The 19088-nt window shown below is 38.1% G+C and overlaps 1 protein-coding gene across 4 annotated transcripts in view; it reads left to right on the top strand.

The window, feature by feature from the left end:
* The window catches only part of LAMA3 (laminin subunit alpha 3), a 123423-nt gene that overhangs the window by 46621 nt on the left and 57714 nt on the right, over nucleotides 1–19088 (top strand). For all 4 annotated transcript variants that reach the window (XM_064507309.1, XM_026122781.2, XM_026122782.2 and 1 more), the window contains exons 13-24: nucleotides 62–108; nucleotides 1890–1989; nucleotides 3134–3186; nucleotides 3536–3641; nucleotides 5688–5787; nucleotides 6603–6759; nucleotides 10097–10229; nucleotides 11505–11647; nucleotides 13171–13271; nucleotides 13376–13529; nucleotides 14953–15113; nucleotides 17315–17423. In XM_064507309.1, coding sequence (XP_064363379.1) covers nucleotides 62–108; nucleotides 1890–1989; nucleotides 3134–3186; nucleotides 3536–3641; nucleotides 5688–5787; nucleotides 6603–6759; nucleotides 10097–10229; nucleotides 11505–11647; nucleotides 13171–13271; nucleotides 13376–13529; nucleotides 14953–15113; nucleotides 17315–17423 — 1364 coding nt within the window. The remainder of the gene's footprint in view (nucleotides 1–61; nucleotides 109–1889; nucleotides 1990–3133; nucleotides 3187–3535; nucleotides 3642–5687; nucleotides 5788–6602; nucleotides 6760–10096; nucleotides 10230–11504; nucleotides 11648–13170; nucleotides 13272–13375; nucleotides 13530–14952; nucleotides 15114–17314; nucleotides 17424–19088) is intronic.

The raw sequence follows: 19088 nt of genomic DNA on the forward strand, positions 1-19088 counted from the left end.
GACTCTTTTTTAAAAAGATCTTCCTATATATATATGTATATATATTTTTAATTTTATACAGGAATCAACAGTGAATGTGACCCTTCAGGCAGCTTTGGGTCTCATTTTGTAAGTATTATATATTTGCAGCTAACAATGCGTGTTAAGAATTCATGTACTGTCTCTGTCTCTGCTGAATATATTGACTTCATTGCTTAAGCATCTAGAGCCTGATCTTAGACTGAAAAAATTGCAAAAGCTTAGTTGCAGAGTGAAGATGGAGATAAATTGTGTGTCTTGTTCCTTTATCATAACAGTGCACTTACCTGTTGAGTGGTATTTTTTAACCTTTCATTTATGGAATGTACATGCAGTTTATGTGTTCTTGGGGTGCTAGTACACTAATATATACATGCAGACGTGCATACAGGCATATGCATGTCTCAAAGACTTTCTGGTTCTGGATGGCTATGGACGATTACAGCACCAAATTATTCATGAAAAAGATTATTATATCTTAACAACTGTTGTTATTCTACTATTACCATTATGATACTGTATTATTATTATTATTATTATAAATAATAGCAAAGAAGATAGTCCTTCATCATTGCCACTATGAACTGAACACAACCAGAGGATAAATCTGACAGGTGATACGTATCTATGTAGGCTAATATATACAGCTGCATGTGTCTTTCACCCCTACTCAAAATTGGCTGGTTGGGAATCATGGAAACTGTGGTGACGTGAGCAAACAATCCCACTGAGAGGTGTCTATAGTTTTTTATGGAAAAGGATAGACAGATAGAAAGGACAGAAGAAAGGAGTTGCACAGTAAAGCAGAATTCTTCATTATTTGCTTCTGTTTGTTCATAAGAACAGGTATTGAGGTTTCAGAGAAATGTCTTTTAGCTTTGTATAACCATTTTCAAAATAATTGAATAAATGGAAAAATCCAAGAAAATAGGGAGAACAGACAGAACAAATAGATGTGCCCAATTCAATTTTACAGAAAGAAAAACAGACATCATGCTTGTTTCCTGATGCTGTACAGAACTTCGGGTGAATTAGAACACAAGATATCTAGGTTTAAGAGTACAAAGTCATCTTTTTTCTTGGTATGACAGTGTCATTATTTTTTAAAAATTACTAGTAATTTTTAAATTTTCAGATTTTGGAATCTGAATTGGTTCTCTTTCCCACCCTCCTTTCCATTCTGTCCTCTGAAGAAAAAGGAAGAAATAAAGGAATGAGAAAATATCAAAATGAATGACTGTTTTTAAGGACATTCATTTTTTAAACTTTCTGCAAAACAATTAATACTTTAGAACAGTTCTAAAAAGTCTATGAAAGAGTTGGAAAGTATGTCCGCTGGGACATTTAGGATGGATTAGGTAGGGATGAAATAGGCAATGTTGTACTGATAATATGGGACAGAAAACTCAAAAAAGTGTGAATCTGCTTCATTGTCACTGATTCTGTGAAAGTCAGTAAACTGCCTGAGTTGTTACAGTATTAGTTTTTTCTTAGTAGCAATGGGAGAGGATTCCTGTTCTCAGTGACTTTGGGTGGTTTAATATGCAAGAAAGAGCAGTATGTTTTTATTAAACATATGAACTGAGGTTTTCTAAATACTTACTGAATTCAAATAATAAAAGTTCTCTGTTTTTTGAAGATAGGATAGCAGAGAAAGGTTCTAATTTCTTTTAAATGCTGTGTGGAGTGACAGTCTTTTAGGAAATAGAACATACAGCAACTTGGACTTATTTTCTTTAGAAAGCCATTGTAGGAAAAAAATTGTCAGTCATGCCCCATTTTTCCAATAGCATGCATTTACTAAGTGGTTTTTGTTTTTGTTTCTAATTTTGATTCTGAAAGGACCCATATTGACTCATTTCTGTCATTAGGGCTATTGTCAATGTCTTCAGCATGTTGAAGGTCCTACCTGCAGTAAATGCAAACCCTTGTACTGGAACCTGGCCAAAGAAAACCCTGAGGGATGTACAGGTACACCTTCATGACTTGTTTCTTTGGTCATGAAATGTGTTAAATTGTTTTGAAAATGATCTTTGTTAGCACTGGCCATCTTTGGTGCTTAGTGACTTTAACAACTTTTATTAATAGTGTGTTTTTCTTAGTGCTTAAATTTGACACCAAATTACTCATGAAACCAGTTATTTTTAGAAGTTAGACCATTATGCCATGAATGCTTAATAATGCTGGACCAAAGTGCACTCTGAGTTGCATTGATGTGTATTGCACAGGCAGGATTTTTTTCCTTAACACTGAAACCAGAATTTGGCTCATTGCTTGGAAAAAAAGCTGCTTATTCATCATTTATGTTCTCCTAGCTTGTAGAGAGATGAAAAGCCTTCTTGTTGCCTCAAAGTCTGACAGATCTTTTATGGTTGAAGCCTATGTGATAATGATCACTTTGCAATTTTCAATGTTTGCTAACAGTGAGGGCGTAACTTCAGGCAGAGAAGAATCATTTTATCTTCAGAGCCCTATTTTTTCTCCCCATCTATTTCTTTTCCAGCAGATTACACCACAACACTACCTAGATGGGATGAGGAGCCTCAGAGCAGCTACCACTATCATTACATCTTGGCTCTAAATACTGCAGTCCAAACATCTCCTCAGAGATTAATTACTGCACCTTTCATGCAATTTGTCTTCTTTGCCCTCAGCCACAGAGTCAACAAGGGGTTTCACAAAACCTCTTTGTCAGCATAGCTCACTCCCGCAATATTTCCTTAATTTATATTTCATACACAGAGTTGTACTGGTCCCAAAGCAGCACTGCAAAATAGAATGGCCAGTCAGGCTGGAAGACAGACTTTTGCTTCAGTCATCTGAACACTTCTAAGAAAGAAAGACAACTCCAAATCCAAACTCAAGCCTGTTTCTGTTAAACACAAGATAGACTAAACTAACACAAGTCAGTAAATGGCACATACACGAAGTTCTCATTCTTTCTCATTTTCTTTTTCTTCTTAGCTTGTGCCAGTATCCATTTGCTATTCTGACCCTTCCAGAATAGAATCCACCCTACTGCACTGTGACTCACCGTTGCAGATTCAGCATTTTTTTCACCTCCAAAGTATTCCAGAAAGATGAAATGCAGATTATCTTTTTTCTGTCTTTGCAGCATGCCAGTGTGATGTGAGTGGAACATTAAGTGGAGTTGGAGAATGTCAGCAGGTAAAATGAAATTAATAGAAAGACATTAATTAAATAGATTTCTGTAAAGATAAATTGTTATAACATTTGCAAGTTAGAAATGTTAGAACTGATTATTCTTTTATACTTAAAGTGACTGGTGACTTTCTAAAGATGTGTGAAAGTTCTGAAAATTTTTCCTCACCTTGAATGTACGTTCTTTCTAGTCTGCTCATTAAAGATGATGAATGGCAGGTGGTATGTCTTGATATTATTTTTTGTTGAGATTAGAGTTTTTACCCTCTTTAGAATTAGAAGGAATTCAAAATATTGAAAGAATGAAGTTCTGAAAAAGGTGCTGAAACATTTTGGATCAATTTTTTTTTCCCAGGAAAATGGACGCTGTTATTGCAAATCTAATGTTTGTGGAGATTCCTGTGACACTTGTGAAGCTGGTTATTATGCTCTGGAAAACAAGAACTATCTTGGCTGCCGAGGTAAGATGAATAAGGAACATTTCTAGTAAAACATTTGCACTTAGCACAAAAATCTTTAGAATTCCATAGGCTGTATTTTTTAAATGTGGATGTATTTGTTGAATCGCTTGTGTTGAATCAATCATTTTGCAGTGTTGCTTGTAATTGCTTGTAACATATGCCAGTCTCAGTTTGTGGAACTGGATGTGTTCTGCAATGAAAATCTCCTCTGTTTTCTAGAGTCTTTTCTAGAGTCCACCCAATTAAAGTACGTTTGCCTTCCGAGGGGAGAGAAACCGTGGCGCATGTACATAGTACACTAATTCCCAGCCATTTTTGTGGCTCACTCACTTCAGAAAATTGGTTCCTGCCTCACTGGGCTCAGCATGTCTGAGGCTTCTCTTGGGGTGCAGTTGAAGCCTGTTGTGGCATTGCGCTGAGGAGCTGCTGGAGCTTGCCCGGCACAGAACCAGTGCAGGCCTGGGAAATCCCGGGTTCTGTTCCTCCCCTTCATTCGTGCACATGTGTTTCAGCTTCATTCATATGGCTTACTTCACTGATCTATTGTACTTCCCTGTTGAAATCTAATATCCCCCACTTTGAGAAGCAGTCAGGGGTTTAAATGAAGTGGAAAGTTTAATGCAGTGCATAATACCCAGATAATCCTAGAAAAATATGTAAGTATTGTTGCTAAAGAGATTCCCGAACAAGATAAATGAGAGTTGTTTCTTTTTGCAATCTTCCATCCAAGATGTGAGACCAGGGATGTTTGATTTTCCTCTAAGTATTAGTAACTCCGATACCTGTAAGAGTGGCAGCTCTTTCTTCTGCTTAGCTATTTTTTAAGGTCTGTTGCTGCAATAAAAGCTTAAAATGTTGCAACAGATAATTAGCTTGATTTTCTGCAGATATACTTGCTTATTGCTTTAGGCCTTGGCTCAAAGTGTTTTGAAGCAGATCCAGCTGTAGCTATGATGTGGAGAAAGTGGTCATTCTTCTGAAGAAGGTGTTTTGAGGGATGTAGGGCTACTTCAGTTGTTCCTTCCTTGCTCCCCTCCAGAATTTGGATGTGTTAAAATCATTGAAAGCACTTTCACAGACTTCACTGTGCTTTGCACCTGTCCAGTGATGATATAAGAGATTTATTTGTAAAAGATTAAAGTACTTTTACCAATCATTTTATGTGTGCAGAATTAAAAATAATGACTAGGTTATGAAACATAGCTCTCGTGCCTAATTTTCAAACCAAGGATCTAACGAAAGAGATCTGGTTTCACGAAAGTGCCAAGTACTTCAATTCTCCTTGATTTCAGTGGGATTACAGATGCTCCACATATCTTAAGCAGAATGCTTTTACACGCTGATGTAAATATGTGCTTATGAACTTTCAACCTTTCAACTTAGTGTTGAAATTTTTAACTCAGACATACTTCTTCCTTAGTATGATATATTATACCTCATTATTAGACGTGTTCCTTATTTTGTGCCAAAGGTCCTGTCTTCTATAACAAGTCTTTCAATATTCTTGTCCAATACTGGTTAAAAACTATGCGTATTTTATTGCATAAATACATATATTTTTGCTATGTGTAATTTTTGTAGGGTAAATGAAATATTGTGGTACCAGACTCTCAAAAAATAACATCTTACACACATTTTCTAAATGAGCTTTTTTTCCTTTTTTGAAAAATAAGTTACTACCTTGCTATTGCCATAGAAATTCTGTCCTATTGAGCAAAACATTTGAAGGCTGTCCTTCAGAACTTAATCCAGGATATGGTAAATGTGGCATGGTTTATCACTTGTGATTTAAAAAAAAATCTGGCTTTTGTCACATTAGAAGGAAAAAAAAAAGGAAAACAAACACAAACCTGAGAATCCAGAAATAATTGGAGTTTATGCACATGTGTTAATGTGTTTGAAAAACTCCAAGGGGAGTCTAAAGGGCTCCGGAAGGAGGAAATGAGTTGATAGTGGTGTTTAATTAGAGGAAGTGAGGTGTGGTTTTTTGATAACATTTATCACTTTTTCTGATGGGATATTTGGCTTCTGTTCTTTGCCTGACAGGGTGTCAGTGTGATGTTGGAGGATCCATCAGTTCTGTGTGTGCTGAGCCCTCGGGTGCCTGCCAATGCAGAAAACACATTGTGGGGATGGCCTGTCAGGAGTGAGTCTAGCTGGAGCAAACAGCTCGTGCTTCAAAACAGTCTTTTAAAAATGCCCATGAGTTCCATGTTTTCTTTTCATTTGAGATTCTGGATTTGTTGATAAATAAGCCAGTAAATTGTGATATTATCTATAGATTGGTTTTTTTGACAGTTTTCTTTTGTTATTTTAATATTATATGTATAGATTTTAAACTTGTTTTCTTAAATAGCCGGTAGCTATTTTGCAATAGCATTGCATTTATTTGTCTATATCTGTATTCATTAAGAAAGGTACAGCTTTTTACCTGAAAAGAGAATGTAACTGGAAAGAGAATTCTTATTATATCCATCTTAGCTGCTGTCAGGAATTTAGAAACCAATGATATAAGGATTTCTCTGTGGTCTGTAGACCACTTCCCTTCTGTTGCTTCTTTCTCTTCGAGGTAGACCATATAGTGATTGGTAATACTTTCAAATTACAATGGCGAATGGAAGCTTCTTGCTAATCTGAGTAATGACACAGACCAAAATGCTGGATGTAGAGCTGATATTCAGGTAACAAACTATGTAGAAATGTCATGCACTCATCAGGCTTCTTTAGCTTACATACTGGTGAAATGAGAGCTCATATCAGAATGAATCTGGGTTAGCTGCTGAGTGATGAGATTTAGGCTGGTTGCGTAAAATGTCCTTCCAAAATTAGTATCAGAGGTTCAGTCAGTAGTTATGCTTGTGTTCTATACTGGCAAAAATACCCAAGCTGACAGTGAGAGCAAAAATTAAAAGATTCAGAGAAAAGGAATAGTCCTTTAGTGTTATTCTTTTTCTCTTTAAGGCCTGAAAAAAACTACTTTTTCCCTGATCTGCACCACATGAAGTTTGAGATTGAAGATGGTACTACTGTCAAAGGAAGGGGAATTCGGTTTGGTTACGATCCTGAGGAATTTCCTGGCTTCAGTTGGAGAGGATATGCCTGGATGTCCTCTATACAAGTAAGCTGGTAATTGGATCTGGGCTTTTGGGTTAAAAACACGGTCTTTGGGATGTGTGTCTCCATAGTACTGCTATATGCGTGCAAGGTCATGGAGGAATCAAAATAAATGACAGGATCTCACTAATCTCAACACTTTGGCAGTGTATCACTGCTTGGATTAGTGAGTGTTAGTATTATTATGAGTTGTTAGTTGCTACTGCAAATATATATTATTCTTATTAGAGGTTTTTTCTGTGTGTGTGTGAGAAAGGTGCATTTTGCCATAGGATTAAACAGAAGAGTAGCTTGAAAATGTGTAATACCAGATGCAGAAATTCTTGTTATGCCAAGGACAGCAGAAATACTAGAAGGTTAATATTTGGCTAAATGATTTGGATTATTGCAATAGTCTGTGTCTGTTTGATTCTCAGGTATCATCACAACACTGTTTTTGAAGCCTTCTTATGCTTGCAGCTCATATTGGGCAAGGGAGAGAAAGGCACCATCTTTATTAGGAGTGACACCTTTACTTTGCAGCAAACAGGCCAACATATAATTCAGTAAAATAGGATGGAAGCAGGAGTGTATTGGCAACATCTTTTGTTTCACGACAGTCTACAAATAAAGTAGACAACAGCAGAAAGAATAAATAAATTAAATACAATAAAGGAAGAAAGTCAACATAATTTAATTGTGTGAGAAGGGATCTGTCTGACTTTCGATTGAATGACTGAGCAAGGGAATCAGGATTTTAAAACAGCAAATCTATGCAATGAATAGTATTTGCTTACTCTTCTTAAAAGTAGTACTCTGTTATCAGTTTAATGCTGATTAGAATTTCTAGTCCCGGGGTATTGTTGTGCCAAGCCTTTTTAAACTATAAGCTGAGACATAAGCACATAACCATTGTGCAAGCATAGTCATTTCCTTTCTGCCCTTCCTATCTCACTCTTTCCTCTTTGTTCTTTTCTGTCTTTTTTATCCTAGAGCTTGTTTTGTTGTCTCTTCAGAATTACTTTACATCCACAGAAGGCGAAGCTTAACAACTGTGATTTCCTAACTTTTGCTTTCTAACCCTGCTGCTTTTTGCATTTCATGTCCAGTTGGCAGAGGTAGTAAAAAGGCGTTAATCTCCAATCCTGCAGATCTTTACAAATGTGCGTTACTATGCCTAACTGAATAAAGCCGAATAAGTTATACTCATATAAGTAATTGCCAGCCCCAGCTCCTCCACAGTTAGATCCTTGCATAGCTGAGATAGTTTCACATTCTTCATTTCAAGGAATGTTTATAATTTTGACATAGCTTTTCTGTGTCTTGCAGGGCCCTGAAACGTTCCTCCTGACATTTCTCTTGTAAAAGACAAATAGTGTTACAATATCTATCATAAGGAAGGCTAACATAACAACTCTTTTTGAAAAGAAACTATTTCAATACAACTAAATTTTTATTGAGGTGCAATAAATAGCCTCTGTGTGACCTTAGTTGAAGTCGCAGGTGCTCTATCATGCTGCCAAAATTGGAAGTTCCATTATAGAGGTCTACAGTGGGGCTCAGATTTTAAAGCATTGGCCAAAGCTGCCTAAGTTCGTGGCAGAGCTCAGAGAACAAATTCTTCCCACTTCCTGCCTTTGCTTGAAGCCAAGAACTAATGTTTCTTCCTCCCTCACGCCTCACATGTGTCTGCTTTTCTTCCTTTCACCTGTGTCTTCTGGACTTCCCCCCAAATGCTTAGAAACTATTTTGCTAAGCCTTCTGAAGTGTGTTTTTTAATTTCTTTTGCCTTTTCTTTTTTGTACTTACCTATTTTTCAAGTGTCCCCCAGTGCCTATCTTATTTTTATTCCCTTCAACAGTCATTTCTCTCCATTTAAAACAACAGTTGTAAAATCTTCCCCCACTTGTCCATATTTTCTGTTCTGTTCCACTGCCCTTCTGTGATCCCCTAGATCTTACTATCTAATCTTTGTAGATCTCTCAGCCCTGTCATCTGTCCTAGGTCAATCTTTGCTCTCTGCTTTGCTTTTCTAGTAAGATAGTAGAGGTCTCTACAGTGAAGATCAGTTTAAGAATACACATTCAAAATAGCATACTAGAGCTAGCATTGTATCAATCTAGCATTTGTATCAGCTTGTATTAGCATTTGTCTAGCATTTGCATCAGATATAAGAGAAGATAAAGCTTTGTGCTTGAAGGTGTGGAATTTAGAGAACCTGTGTGCTTTTGGGGAAGTAGAATGGACCAGCATGGTGGGGAGCTTACGATATCACGAGTGTCTTGGAACGGAACAGAGAGGCAATTATGATGGGTAAACTTTGAGGAATGGAGATGTATCATTTAGAATGAGAAGAAGGAAGCCAAACCCTTGAGGTTGCACTATGACTGTTTTTTCCTAACCCACCAACAACCTTTGAAGATGTCTGTGCCAATTCTGACTAAATTTCTGTCCTTGATGCTATTGCTCTGTAAGCTCTGAATAATGGGTTAGGTGAGTTCTGTCTTCTGTGGGCAGCACTGCCAGTCAGTGGTTGAGGAGGTTCAAGAGATGCCAGTTCAACCACAGGGCAAAGAGAAAGCCAGAGTATCACAACTAACAAACTAAGGGAGCTGGTGGAGAAGCAGAAGAAATTGCACTGACTGTCTGAGGCATCTGCATGCTGTGAGATGTGTGTCAATGATTCTGGCCTATTCCTCGGGAATCCAGGGGTACAGATGGCCCTTGATACTATATGTCTCCTCTAAGGCACAGGATGGGAGAGTAGCAGTAAAATACTGTCCATGTTTCAAGGTGCCATATCAACATGCATCTTAGTTCAGCCCTTCCATGTCTCTCTGGATGAACCATTCCTCAATAAGGTGTTTTATTTTGCAGGAGTGTTTTGTTCTGTATTCTTTTGTAAGCTGCCCAAGTCTTTCTTTTCTGTTATGGAGTTTGTCTTTGCCAAATGGTTTTTCTTTCTCTGGGTGCTAGTAACAAATAATATACTTTCCTTTCCTCCTTTTTCCCTTTCTTTTTATTTTTGCCAGCCAGAGGTGGTTGTACCTGTCACTGTGGCTTCCCCTAAGCTCTTCCACCTAGTCCTCCGCTATGTCAGCCTGGGTTCAAAAAGCTCTAAAGGGAAGATCTCAATTGCTGAGGGAAAACATTTTGGCACTAATTATACTTGTAAGTGAATTAATTTTCTCACTAGGCTTACCTGTCTTCATCTGTCATACACTGGTATTGCCATTCCACTATATACTTGTCTGCATGTTTATTTTTCTTGTAGGAATTTAGTATGGTGCTTGCATGGCTTCCAGCTGTTTCTCTATTTGGCACTTTATGGCTGTTTTTGTTTATTAACTTCCCTTTTACAGAACGAAGTGAGGATAACTTTGAATGTGGAAAAATCAAACCTCTACTCATTTCGCATTATCCTGAGATATATTAACTCCGGAAGTGCAACATTATCTGGCCGCATATCTGCTTGTCAATCTCGGCCTGAAACAGGTAGGTGCAACTTAACAGCACAACAGAACAGATGAATGTTAGATCAGAGAAACCTTTCCGAGCTGCAGCTGAGTCAAACATGTAATGTTGCTGAAAATGCATTTTTTTAACAGTGTCAGTGCTTTTGTGCTTTTCCTGATATATTTTGTTGTAACTGATGTGGCTGTGTTTGCATGAAGCCTCTGCTTACAGTATTAATCACTTTTTAAAAAATGTTTGCCAAATTCAGTACTTTCAGTTCTGCGTTTGGAGGCTCAGAACTGTACGTTTTAAGAAGCTTTTCATGAAGGAATAACAGTGCTTATCTTCATTTAGTTGCCCTTAATATTTCAGTTTAAAGGTGTCTTCTGTCTCCTTTCCATGAACAATATTCATTTACTGATGAACCCAGTCCACAAAATTAGCTCTCAGCAACATGTGGTGTCATCGATTGAGGTTTTGGGCCCTGACAAGAAATAAGTACTCCAGGTCCTTTGAGTGGTAGAGAAATATCAAATCTGTATTCAGCATTATCTGTTATTATGCCTACCTTCAGTATATTCTGTGGGAGTGAATGCAGTTTAGTCACAGATCCTTTCAGTAACTTGGAAGAGACAAAACTTAGATTTGACAGATAGTACGTAGCAGAGTGGCAGCAGTTGGCAGTCCAGTCTGGGTTATATTGCCTGGGGGATAGAGAGGCAGATGAAAGTAGAAGCTCTTGTCAGTGTCCAGGGGCTTCAAAGAGGAAGGCTTTAATATTCTTAACAGTTGATCCTCATGTCTCTTCTTTCAAAAGTGTATTGCAGCTATACTTATGTTCTATATTATCTCTGCCCAGAAGTCACCTTCAGTTACTGCTTGTAACCAAACATTATAGATGCATTTGAGAACCTCTTGTATCTGAAATACCTGATGACAGTCACCCGAGAACAGGCCTGCATTGCCTGAACGCGTCATGAGTCAGTGCAGAGGCAGATAGAATGGAAAATAATGGAAGTCGAAAGTGAAGTGAGCACTTCAGAACTTTGCAAAACTGGCCATGGCAGGGGAAGAACTCTGCTTTTCTGAACCGATTGCTCAAGACTAAAAAGAACAAAGAGGACAATAACTGCATAGCTCTGTAGCTAACTGTGTGTTCTAGGAGGCACTATTAGTGCATACTGAAGGAGGAGCACTGATCGGCTCCTGTTAGACCAAGTTTAATGATTGAAATCATCAGTCCTGAGCAGTAAGTTTGCAGAGACATTTTACAAAGTCCCTTATTTTTTTTTACCATTATTTTTTTGCTGACAGGGGCTGCTCAGAGCAAAGAATTTGTCTTCCCACCCAGCAAGGAGCCAGCTTTTGTCACAATCCCAGGAAAAAGCTTCGCAGAACCTTTCTCACTGGTTCCAGGCACTTGGATTGTCAGTATAATGGCAGAGGAAGTCCTCTTGGTAAGAAAACAATTGAGGAAAACAAGTGCTTGAAACCTGTACAATGGTATTGCTCTGGAGTTATTTGCCAGGAAAAACTCTGCAGGGGACTGAAATTCAGCATTAATCAAAAGAATACAGCAGCAGAATATCATTATGAAAATTTACAGTTCTGTCTCTTATTTCTTTTTTTTCCTTCTGAATTTCACCTGCTCTAATTTTTTATGTACTTACAGACTTTCAATCTGCCTGGAATCTATACCTTCAAAGGAAAAAATAACGTTAATATGAAGCTCAATTGGTTGAGCACAAAAACTCACAGAAATTCATAATTCTCATGTATCAAAAGCTTGGCTTAGTTGCAGATGATCAAGCCCTTAGTTTCTTGGCAAAGATTCTTCAGAAAAATATTATAAGATGGGCTGCATAATTGGCAGGTCATTTTCTAAACGTTGTTGCCCTCCCTTCATTTACCTTTCCTTCACTCATTGAAAAATTGAAAAATTATCTATGACAGAAGTTCTGAGAAATTACAGTAAAAAGACAAAACATTTCAGGTGGCTATTTATGAAGAACCTTAAAAATGTATGATCACAAAGATATTGCACAGAGGTTCATTTGTATGTTATGTAGGGTTAGTGAGTAGCCAATGTTGTTAGTCATCAAGCCTGGGGCTCTGCTAAATTTGTGGAATACCATGTAAAATGTTACTAGAGAGCTTGCATAGATATTTCTTGCTTGAAATTGACAGTAGTTATTCTGCCTGTTTTTCTACTAACACCTTTTAAAAATAATTTGTTAATGATCTTAACCCAGCATGTTTGCTTTTCATGATAAATGCTTTTATAGACAAGCTCTAATATTTAAGTGGGAAAGGTAGAGCAAAAATGTGCTCTCTTCTGAAACACCTTCTGGAATGTTTTTATACAGGCAGCTGGGATATGTGTATCTCCCTTGCAGAGTCAAACACAGCTGAGTTGTATGCACGTGAATTGCAGGCATGGGTGAAAACTGTGCAGAGCCAGCTGTGTATACTAAACCATTTAGGCAGCTAAAGCTCATGCCATATGGCTCGCTCTCCCCCTCTAGTGACTGGGCCACTTAGAAGCTTGTAAGTCTGCAAGGCACAGCCTGGCACTAGGAGATCTGGGTTCCTTAGCTTGAAGCTTAAGCAACAGGGGCCTGTGCTGTTAGATTCAGAGGCCCTGGCCTTGATGCTTCCTGCCAGGCACAGATATGATGGGGAGGCTCTTGTATGAGCACTGTTTGGTACAACACGTGATGATAGAGTGGCTGCAGAGATTCCCTGCTCACAGTGCAGCTGCCTTCATCCCATCTATATGAAGAAATAATTAGAATTACTGAACCGTGTTACGGTGTTATTGCCACATGTAATGACAACAAATGCATATGTGTCTTGCAGATATCCTCCAAAAGATCGTTACTGTGGTTGGTTTTGATCATTGCTACATTATGAAAGTCTGGAGATGTTCCTTTTGTAATTTTCTGCATGATCTTGCATTAATTGTATATTTTGTTCTTAGGATTATATGGTGCTGTTACCTAGTGATTATTACGAAGCATCCATCTTGCAGTTACAAGTTACTGAACCTTGCACCTATTCAGGACGTGCTTTGACAGAAAAGTTAGTATATATGCTACAGAATAAACTTTTGCTATGGATTATTTTATTATTGTACAGCTGTAATTGATAGCAGTAATAATCCTGTGGGTCTTTTTTTGTTTAAGCTGCTTGCTTTATCAGCATTTGCCATTGGGCAGATTCTCCTGTGTCCTTGGTTCAGAAGCAGCATATTTCACAAATGCGGGAGAATACCGAAAAACACCTGTTCGACAGCCAACTCCTGATCATCCAGTGATGTCCCATATCAGCGGAAGAGAGGTCAGATTCCTACATAGTTCCTAACAGTCCCATATGCACTGTTAACTATAAACCTACTGGACTAGAAAGGTTGCAGATCCATAGATCTGCATTTGAAAATCTCTAACTCGTCCCTAAAACAGACTCTGAGCCAAGTTCCATACTTTATACAGCTCTGTATAGACAGATCCATATAGACAGATCTATTCCTGTGAGTAGAGCGGACACTTCATTCTGACAAAAATATTTTATGAATATACTTTCCTGAAATCCCTCTGCTTCAGGGTTACTGTCTTGTTCAGCATTCTGTCTAGCTGCAGCAGAAATGGCATAATGGTTCGTCAGCGATAATAGCGTAAATATGTCACTCTTGAACTCATCATTTTTTGGTTTAATAAATAGCTATACCTATATAAAATATTTGCTTTACTGGAAAAGGCAAGCAGAAGCAATTTTGTCTGTACTGTAGGTCCATTGAAAGAGAAACGTGTTATCAAATGAAAAATTATACTAGAAGTGTGATTGGTAAAAGTAAGGTATTTAATCAAGTACCTGATAATTACATGTAAAATGACTATGTCCTCTATTAGTGTGCTCTGACAGTTGCTTTTAGAAATACCAGCTGCAACAAGAACCCTTACATGCCAAAGGCCCTGATGCTTCATCACTGATGCATGTGCAAAACCTTACTGGTATGAATAATTGCAGCGAAGTCAAGGTGGCTGTTGACAGTTATTTGCATGTTTAGGTGTTCATAGCCTAAGGCAATACTGAGAAAAAAAATTTAAAGTTCAAAAGAATTATATAGCAATCTGTAGCAAAAACCTCTGTAACTACAGCACTTTTCATGCAACTACTTCAAAATATTTTGTATCAAATATAATTTAAACCAGTCTGTACAGGTAAACTCAAAAAAAACCTTGATGCTTCAGAAAGTGGAATTGGCTATTTCCTGGGGAAGAGACTTTCCCTCTTTTTAAGAAAGCAACATACAGCACAGCTGTAGTGGGAATTCTGTTCCTGGAAATATTTTTTTCAGTGGAGATATAGCATCAATTTGTATTTGTTATTAAAGATAGCTTAGAGATGGGCATGATAATTCCCTATCCTAACAAAATTTTAGTATTTGTCATTGAATTTTCCTCCTTACTGGAAAGAGTATAAATAATAATATATAATCTAATTTCCTAGGCTTATTTTACCACCTTCCTAGAACTGTTATGGCAGTTGTTTCCTGAAATTGACTGCCTCCAGTTAGCAGACAAAGTGATATTTATAAGCACTGCTTCTGTTCTGCAATGCTGGATTGTTGTTTGCTGAGGCAATACAGGACTGGCTCTGGACTAATGCAGACTGGTTGGCTTGCAGGCAGGCAAAGAGAGTTTCCTGCAAGAAAGAGGGTGAAAAATCTAAAGAGCTTTTCTTCTGATGATACTTGACCTAGGTCAGTTTTCAGATGACCATAAATGTTCCTCAAGTCGGTCGCTACGTTCTGGTTTTTGAATATGCCAATGAAGAGGACCAGTTATACACTGCTGAGGTGATAATAAATAGTCCTGGACCTGTCACCGAAGGCAGAGTGAACATATACAGTTGTAAATACAGGTAAGAATTTTGGAAGTAATCACCAAATGGTTAAATTACCATTTAAGACATTTATTTTTGATATATTGGAATGCATTTCACTGTATAGCCTGTTCAAATTTTGGGGTTGTTTAAAAGCAAATGTATGATTCTCTGAATATTGTACAGATTTTCAATTCCCTCTTGTTTATGCCATCAGCACATTTAATATTGCTGCTGCTTTAATAAACTGTTTTTTCTATACAAAGGGTTAATTTTTTTGTATACATTCATAAATCCTTATAAACTATCAATCTCAGAGTCCATTGGCAGAGTATTGTTCTGTTGGCTGCCTATGAATGCATTTATCTAGTTAAGAACATGTCTGAGGGCTTTAGCTGTAAAAAAAGTGGCAGCCAGTTTACACGAGTATTCCCACCATTTCTAACAGGAGTTGCTGAAGAAAGGGTAGAAAGGTTTCCCTGTAATTTTCAGTGTAGCCATCCTCTCAAGCTGTTAGGCTATAGACAAAGTCTAAGCTGTACACTTCTTTATGCTTGTTGACTACTGAAGTTACTGCAGATGTTTCTGCAGGAGAGATACTGTCTGTGCTTAGTGAGATTGTCTTTGACACTTGGATACTTCAGCAGATGACTCAAGTTAGGATTGTGACCCCACAGATGTTTGTGTCCTTGGGAGAGCCTACCCAGGGGGGACTACTTACCAGGGGACTACTTACATGCATCCCTTTCTCCTGTGAGCCAGGTGTTTGACATGTTGGAGGCTTAGGGATTTTGGGAGGAAACTGCCATGTAAGAAAAATCATTTGCGTCAGCATGTTTGTGATACAGAAGAGAGCTATATGGAGCAGTGACCTTATTAAGTTATTACTGGGGAAAGCTCTTATTTTAACCTTTTATGTAATGCTTTATGAATCCCAAAGCACTTTTTATAAAGCTTCCAGTTTATTGCTTTTTTCCCAATACATTTTTATGGCTAATTTGGAATATATTTGTTTGTTAATATTGTATACTAAGAACTTGCTCTTGAAAATACAAAGAAAGTCCCTGCTATTTTATGTAGCAATGCAGTAAATCCCTTCTGCTTCCATTCTGCAGGAAGTTAAAGGTTACATTGCAGGTAAGCTGCTGTGTCATCTTTCCTGAGCTGGAAGCTACTTGTCTTTTATGTTAAAAAATAAAAGGCAAGAAACCACATAGTGAAGTGCATGCAGCTAAAGTGTACCTCGTAGAATCATGAATAAATTGTGCCAAGCCTATTTATAGCACTATGAGCTTGATTATTCCCAATAAAACATTGCAAGAGAACAGATGCCAGGTTCACAGAGATACTAAGTAGCTTAGCTTCTGGTGAATCACAAATAAGGCAGCTGTATTTCTCTGTCTTAAGTGTCCTTTGGCCTGCATTTCTGAGCTGTGCTCTGAAGAAGAGTGAGACTCTTATATGCTCTGATTCCATGTAGAGAAATAGAGAAGGCACTGCATGGTGGTTACAGCCTCTCACCCACAACATGCTGGCTAGCTTAGCTAAATGAATAAGGAATTAGAACATTTTATGAATTCCACCTTTTGAGCAAAAGCGGAGCCTGTTGCCACTTTTGGAAAGGTGCAGGGATCATGTTCCCTTCACAAGACAGCATCTGAAGCCTTTGGCAAGACTTTTCCTCTTTGCATATAGTTGACTTTACCATAGATGCACAGCCAATAAAAGATAATCAAGTAAGAGGTAGACCTGCCCAGCTGCCATTGAGGGGGTGATAGCTGCTGATCCACACTGTAAACAGTGTGTGGCAGTAGTGGAATGTAGCAGCTGATGTGTGCTGGCACCTCAAAGAGCATGGACTAGGCACAATGTTACACAGCATGTTACATAGCTTGGAAACATCTGCAGGTAATGTGTGTATGTGTCTCTCTATTGACATCCTACTTACAGTGAGAGCTCAAATGGAGATATGAGCTGAAGTCCATAAGGTTTGGACCCTGGCTGTGTCCACCTGCAAAGGGCAAGCAGCATTTTATACCTGGTACCTCCTTTGTCTTGCCAGTGAGGATGCTGTATGTTCACCAGTGGCCAAAGGTGGTCATTACCCATGATCCAGCAGAATGGCTCGGCACCAGTGGTGAGGCTAGCCAAAAGCTAGGCAACTGAGTACCAGCTGGAACAGCATGAACAATATGGCAATGGCAGGAGGCTAATTATTAATTCTGCTTTATATCTCACAGTTTCCTTTGTCGCAGTGTTGTAGTTGATGATAGGAGTCGCATTGCAGCCTATGACCTTCTAGCAGATACAAAGATACATCTTAAGGCATCATCAGTTAATTTTCTTCTGGTAAGTTTCCTTTTTCTTTTCCCTTTCTGTAATACTTTTTCCCGGAGAAGGTAAAGGGGAATACCTTTCTCCATCTTTTCACATGCTCTGTGGTAAAATCATGTGAAAGATTTTTTTGAAGATGTTGATTTGGATATATTCAAGGAATACTGAGTCAATGCTCAGTTTCAAAGATAAACAGAAGTTTGCCCTTCTTGGCAAAGGTATTGCCAACTCTCTTGTACTTTTTTTCAGTTTTTCTCTCTTTTCCACATGTAAAGTTTAAATGAAAAGTCTTTGAGTAGCTTTTATTCTTCATCATTTTACTTGTTTTCCTGTATCTCTCACTTTTTTTCATCCTCAAAATCCATATGGGAATTTCCTGGGTCTCTTACAAAATCTGAGGTAATGAATGCATTCACTTTTGATGTGCCAGAACTTTTAAATACTTTGAATGGAAAACTTTCACTGCTGTGTTTTGGATACACCAGTAACACGTTTTTCTCTACACTGAATTTCCTTCTAAGTTGTTTTGGTATTTTCTATTTTAGAAACACAAGGCTTTTTGAGCACTTGATTAAAATCCGAAGTTGAAATCCAGTTGTAAACACAGAAAAATTTCATGGAACTATTAGGAATAACAATTGATATATGCTTTCTTCTTCTCATGCGGCAGTGCTCAGTGTTAACAAATATCAGTCGAATTGTCTGTTAGTTCCCTGTAGTGACTGCTGTGCTAACAAGATCCGTGTCCAAAAGATGCTGATGTTATTATGCTGTATCTCCAAATATGTCTCTTATGCTCTAAATTCTAACTTTCATTCTCTGAATAAACTTGCTGTCAGATAATTTTGAATATTCTCTTGAGATACAGAAGGTGCTACTGTGTTAAATGTAAAGACTGCAGTTAGCAAGAGACAGAAGGAAGGGGGAAAAAGGAGAGCTTCTGTGCTAACATGACCATGGAGTTAGTATCTCAGCAGCTTTGGAGTTAAAGACCCTCATATGGCCCCCTGTCATGTAGAAGAACAGAAGGACAAAGGGGAACCATCCCCAACTTTGGAATTCAGAAATCTGGTCTAAATAGCAAAGGGGAAAGAAGAAATGTGTAGTCAGCATTCAAGAAGGGCTCTTACAGATTGATAGTCTTCATGTCAGACTGGTGCATATGAGCTATCTAACCCAGCCAGTGGTTCATACAAACTTTTTAGGCACTCCTAAAGTACAGTTCAGAGTTTCAGAGACTACTCTTGTTCTGCTGCCGTGGGCTGGAGTCCCATGGGTCATTACAGGCAAGATAGGCACAATGCTCAAGAAAAGGGATCTGCCTTCTAGCTTATAAAGTTAAATTCCCTACTCCCTATAAAGCTTTACATTCCCTGCTCAATACTTCTAAAACACAAGCTGAGCTCCTGGAAGACCTGCTTCTAAACTGGATCACTTTGCACATTAATGCATGCTTCCTGTGCAATTTTAATTTATATTAATCATGTAGTGTTAGTGACCTTACTGCTTATCAGACATTTTTGTCTCCTTTCATGTAGTTCATGCACAAGTGTATTTTGTAAGTGAAGTTCAGTAGTACAAGCTGCTGTGTCTACCTACAAGCCTTGTCTATTATGCTTAGGCAACCACGGCTATAGCAGAACTATCACAGCTTCATTTGCTCGAGTGAAGTTTTAGTTC

Source organism: Dromaius novaehollandiae, chromosome 2 (assembly GCF_036370855.1).
Source record: "Dromaius novaehollandiae isolate bDroNov1 chromosome 2, bDroNov1.hap1, whole genome shotgun sequence".
Taxonomy (NCBI): Eukaryota; Metazoa; Chordata; class Aves; order Casuariiformes; family Dromaiidae; genus Dromaius; species Dromaius novaehollandiae.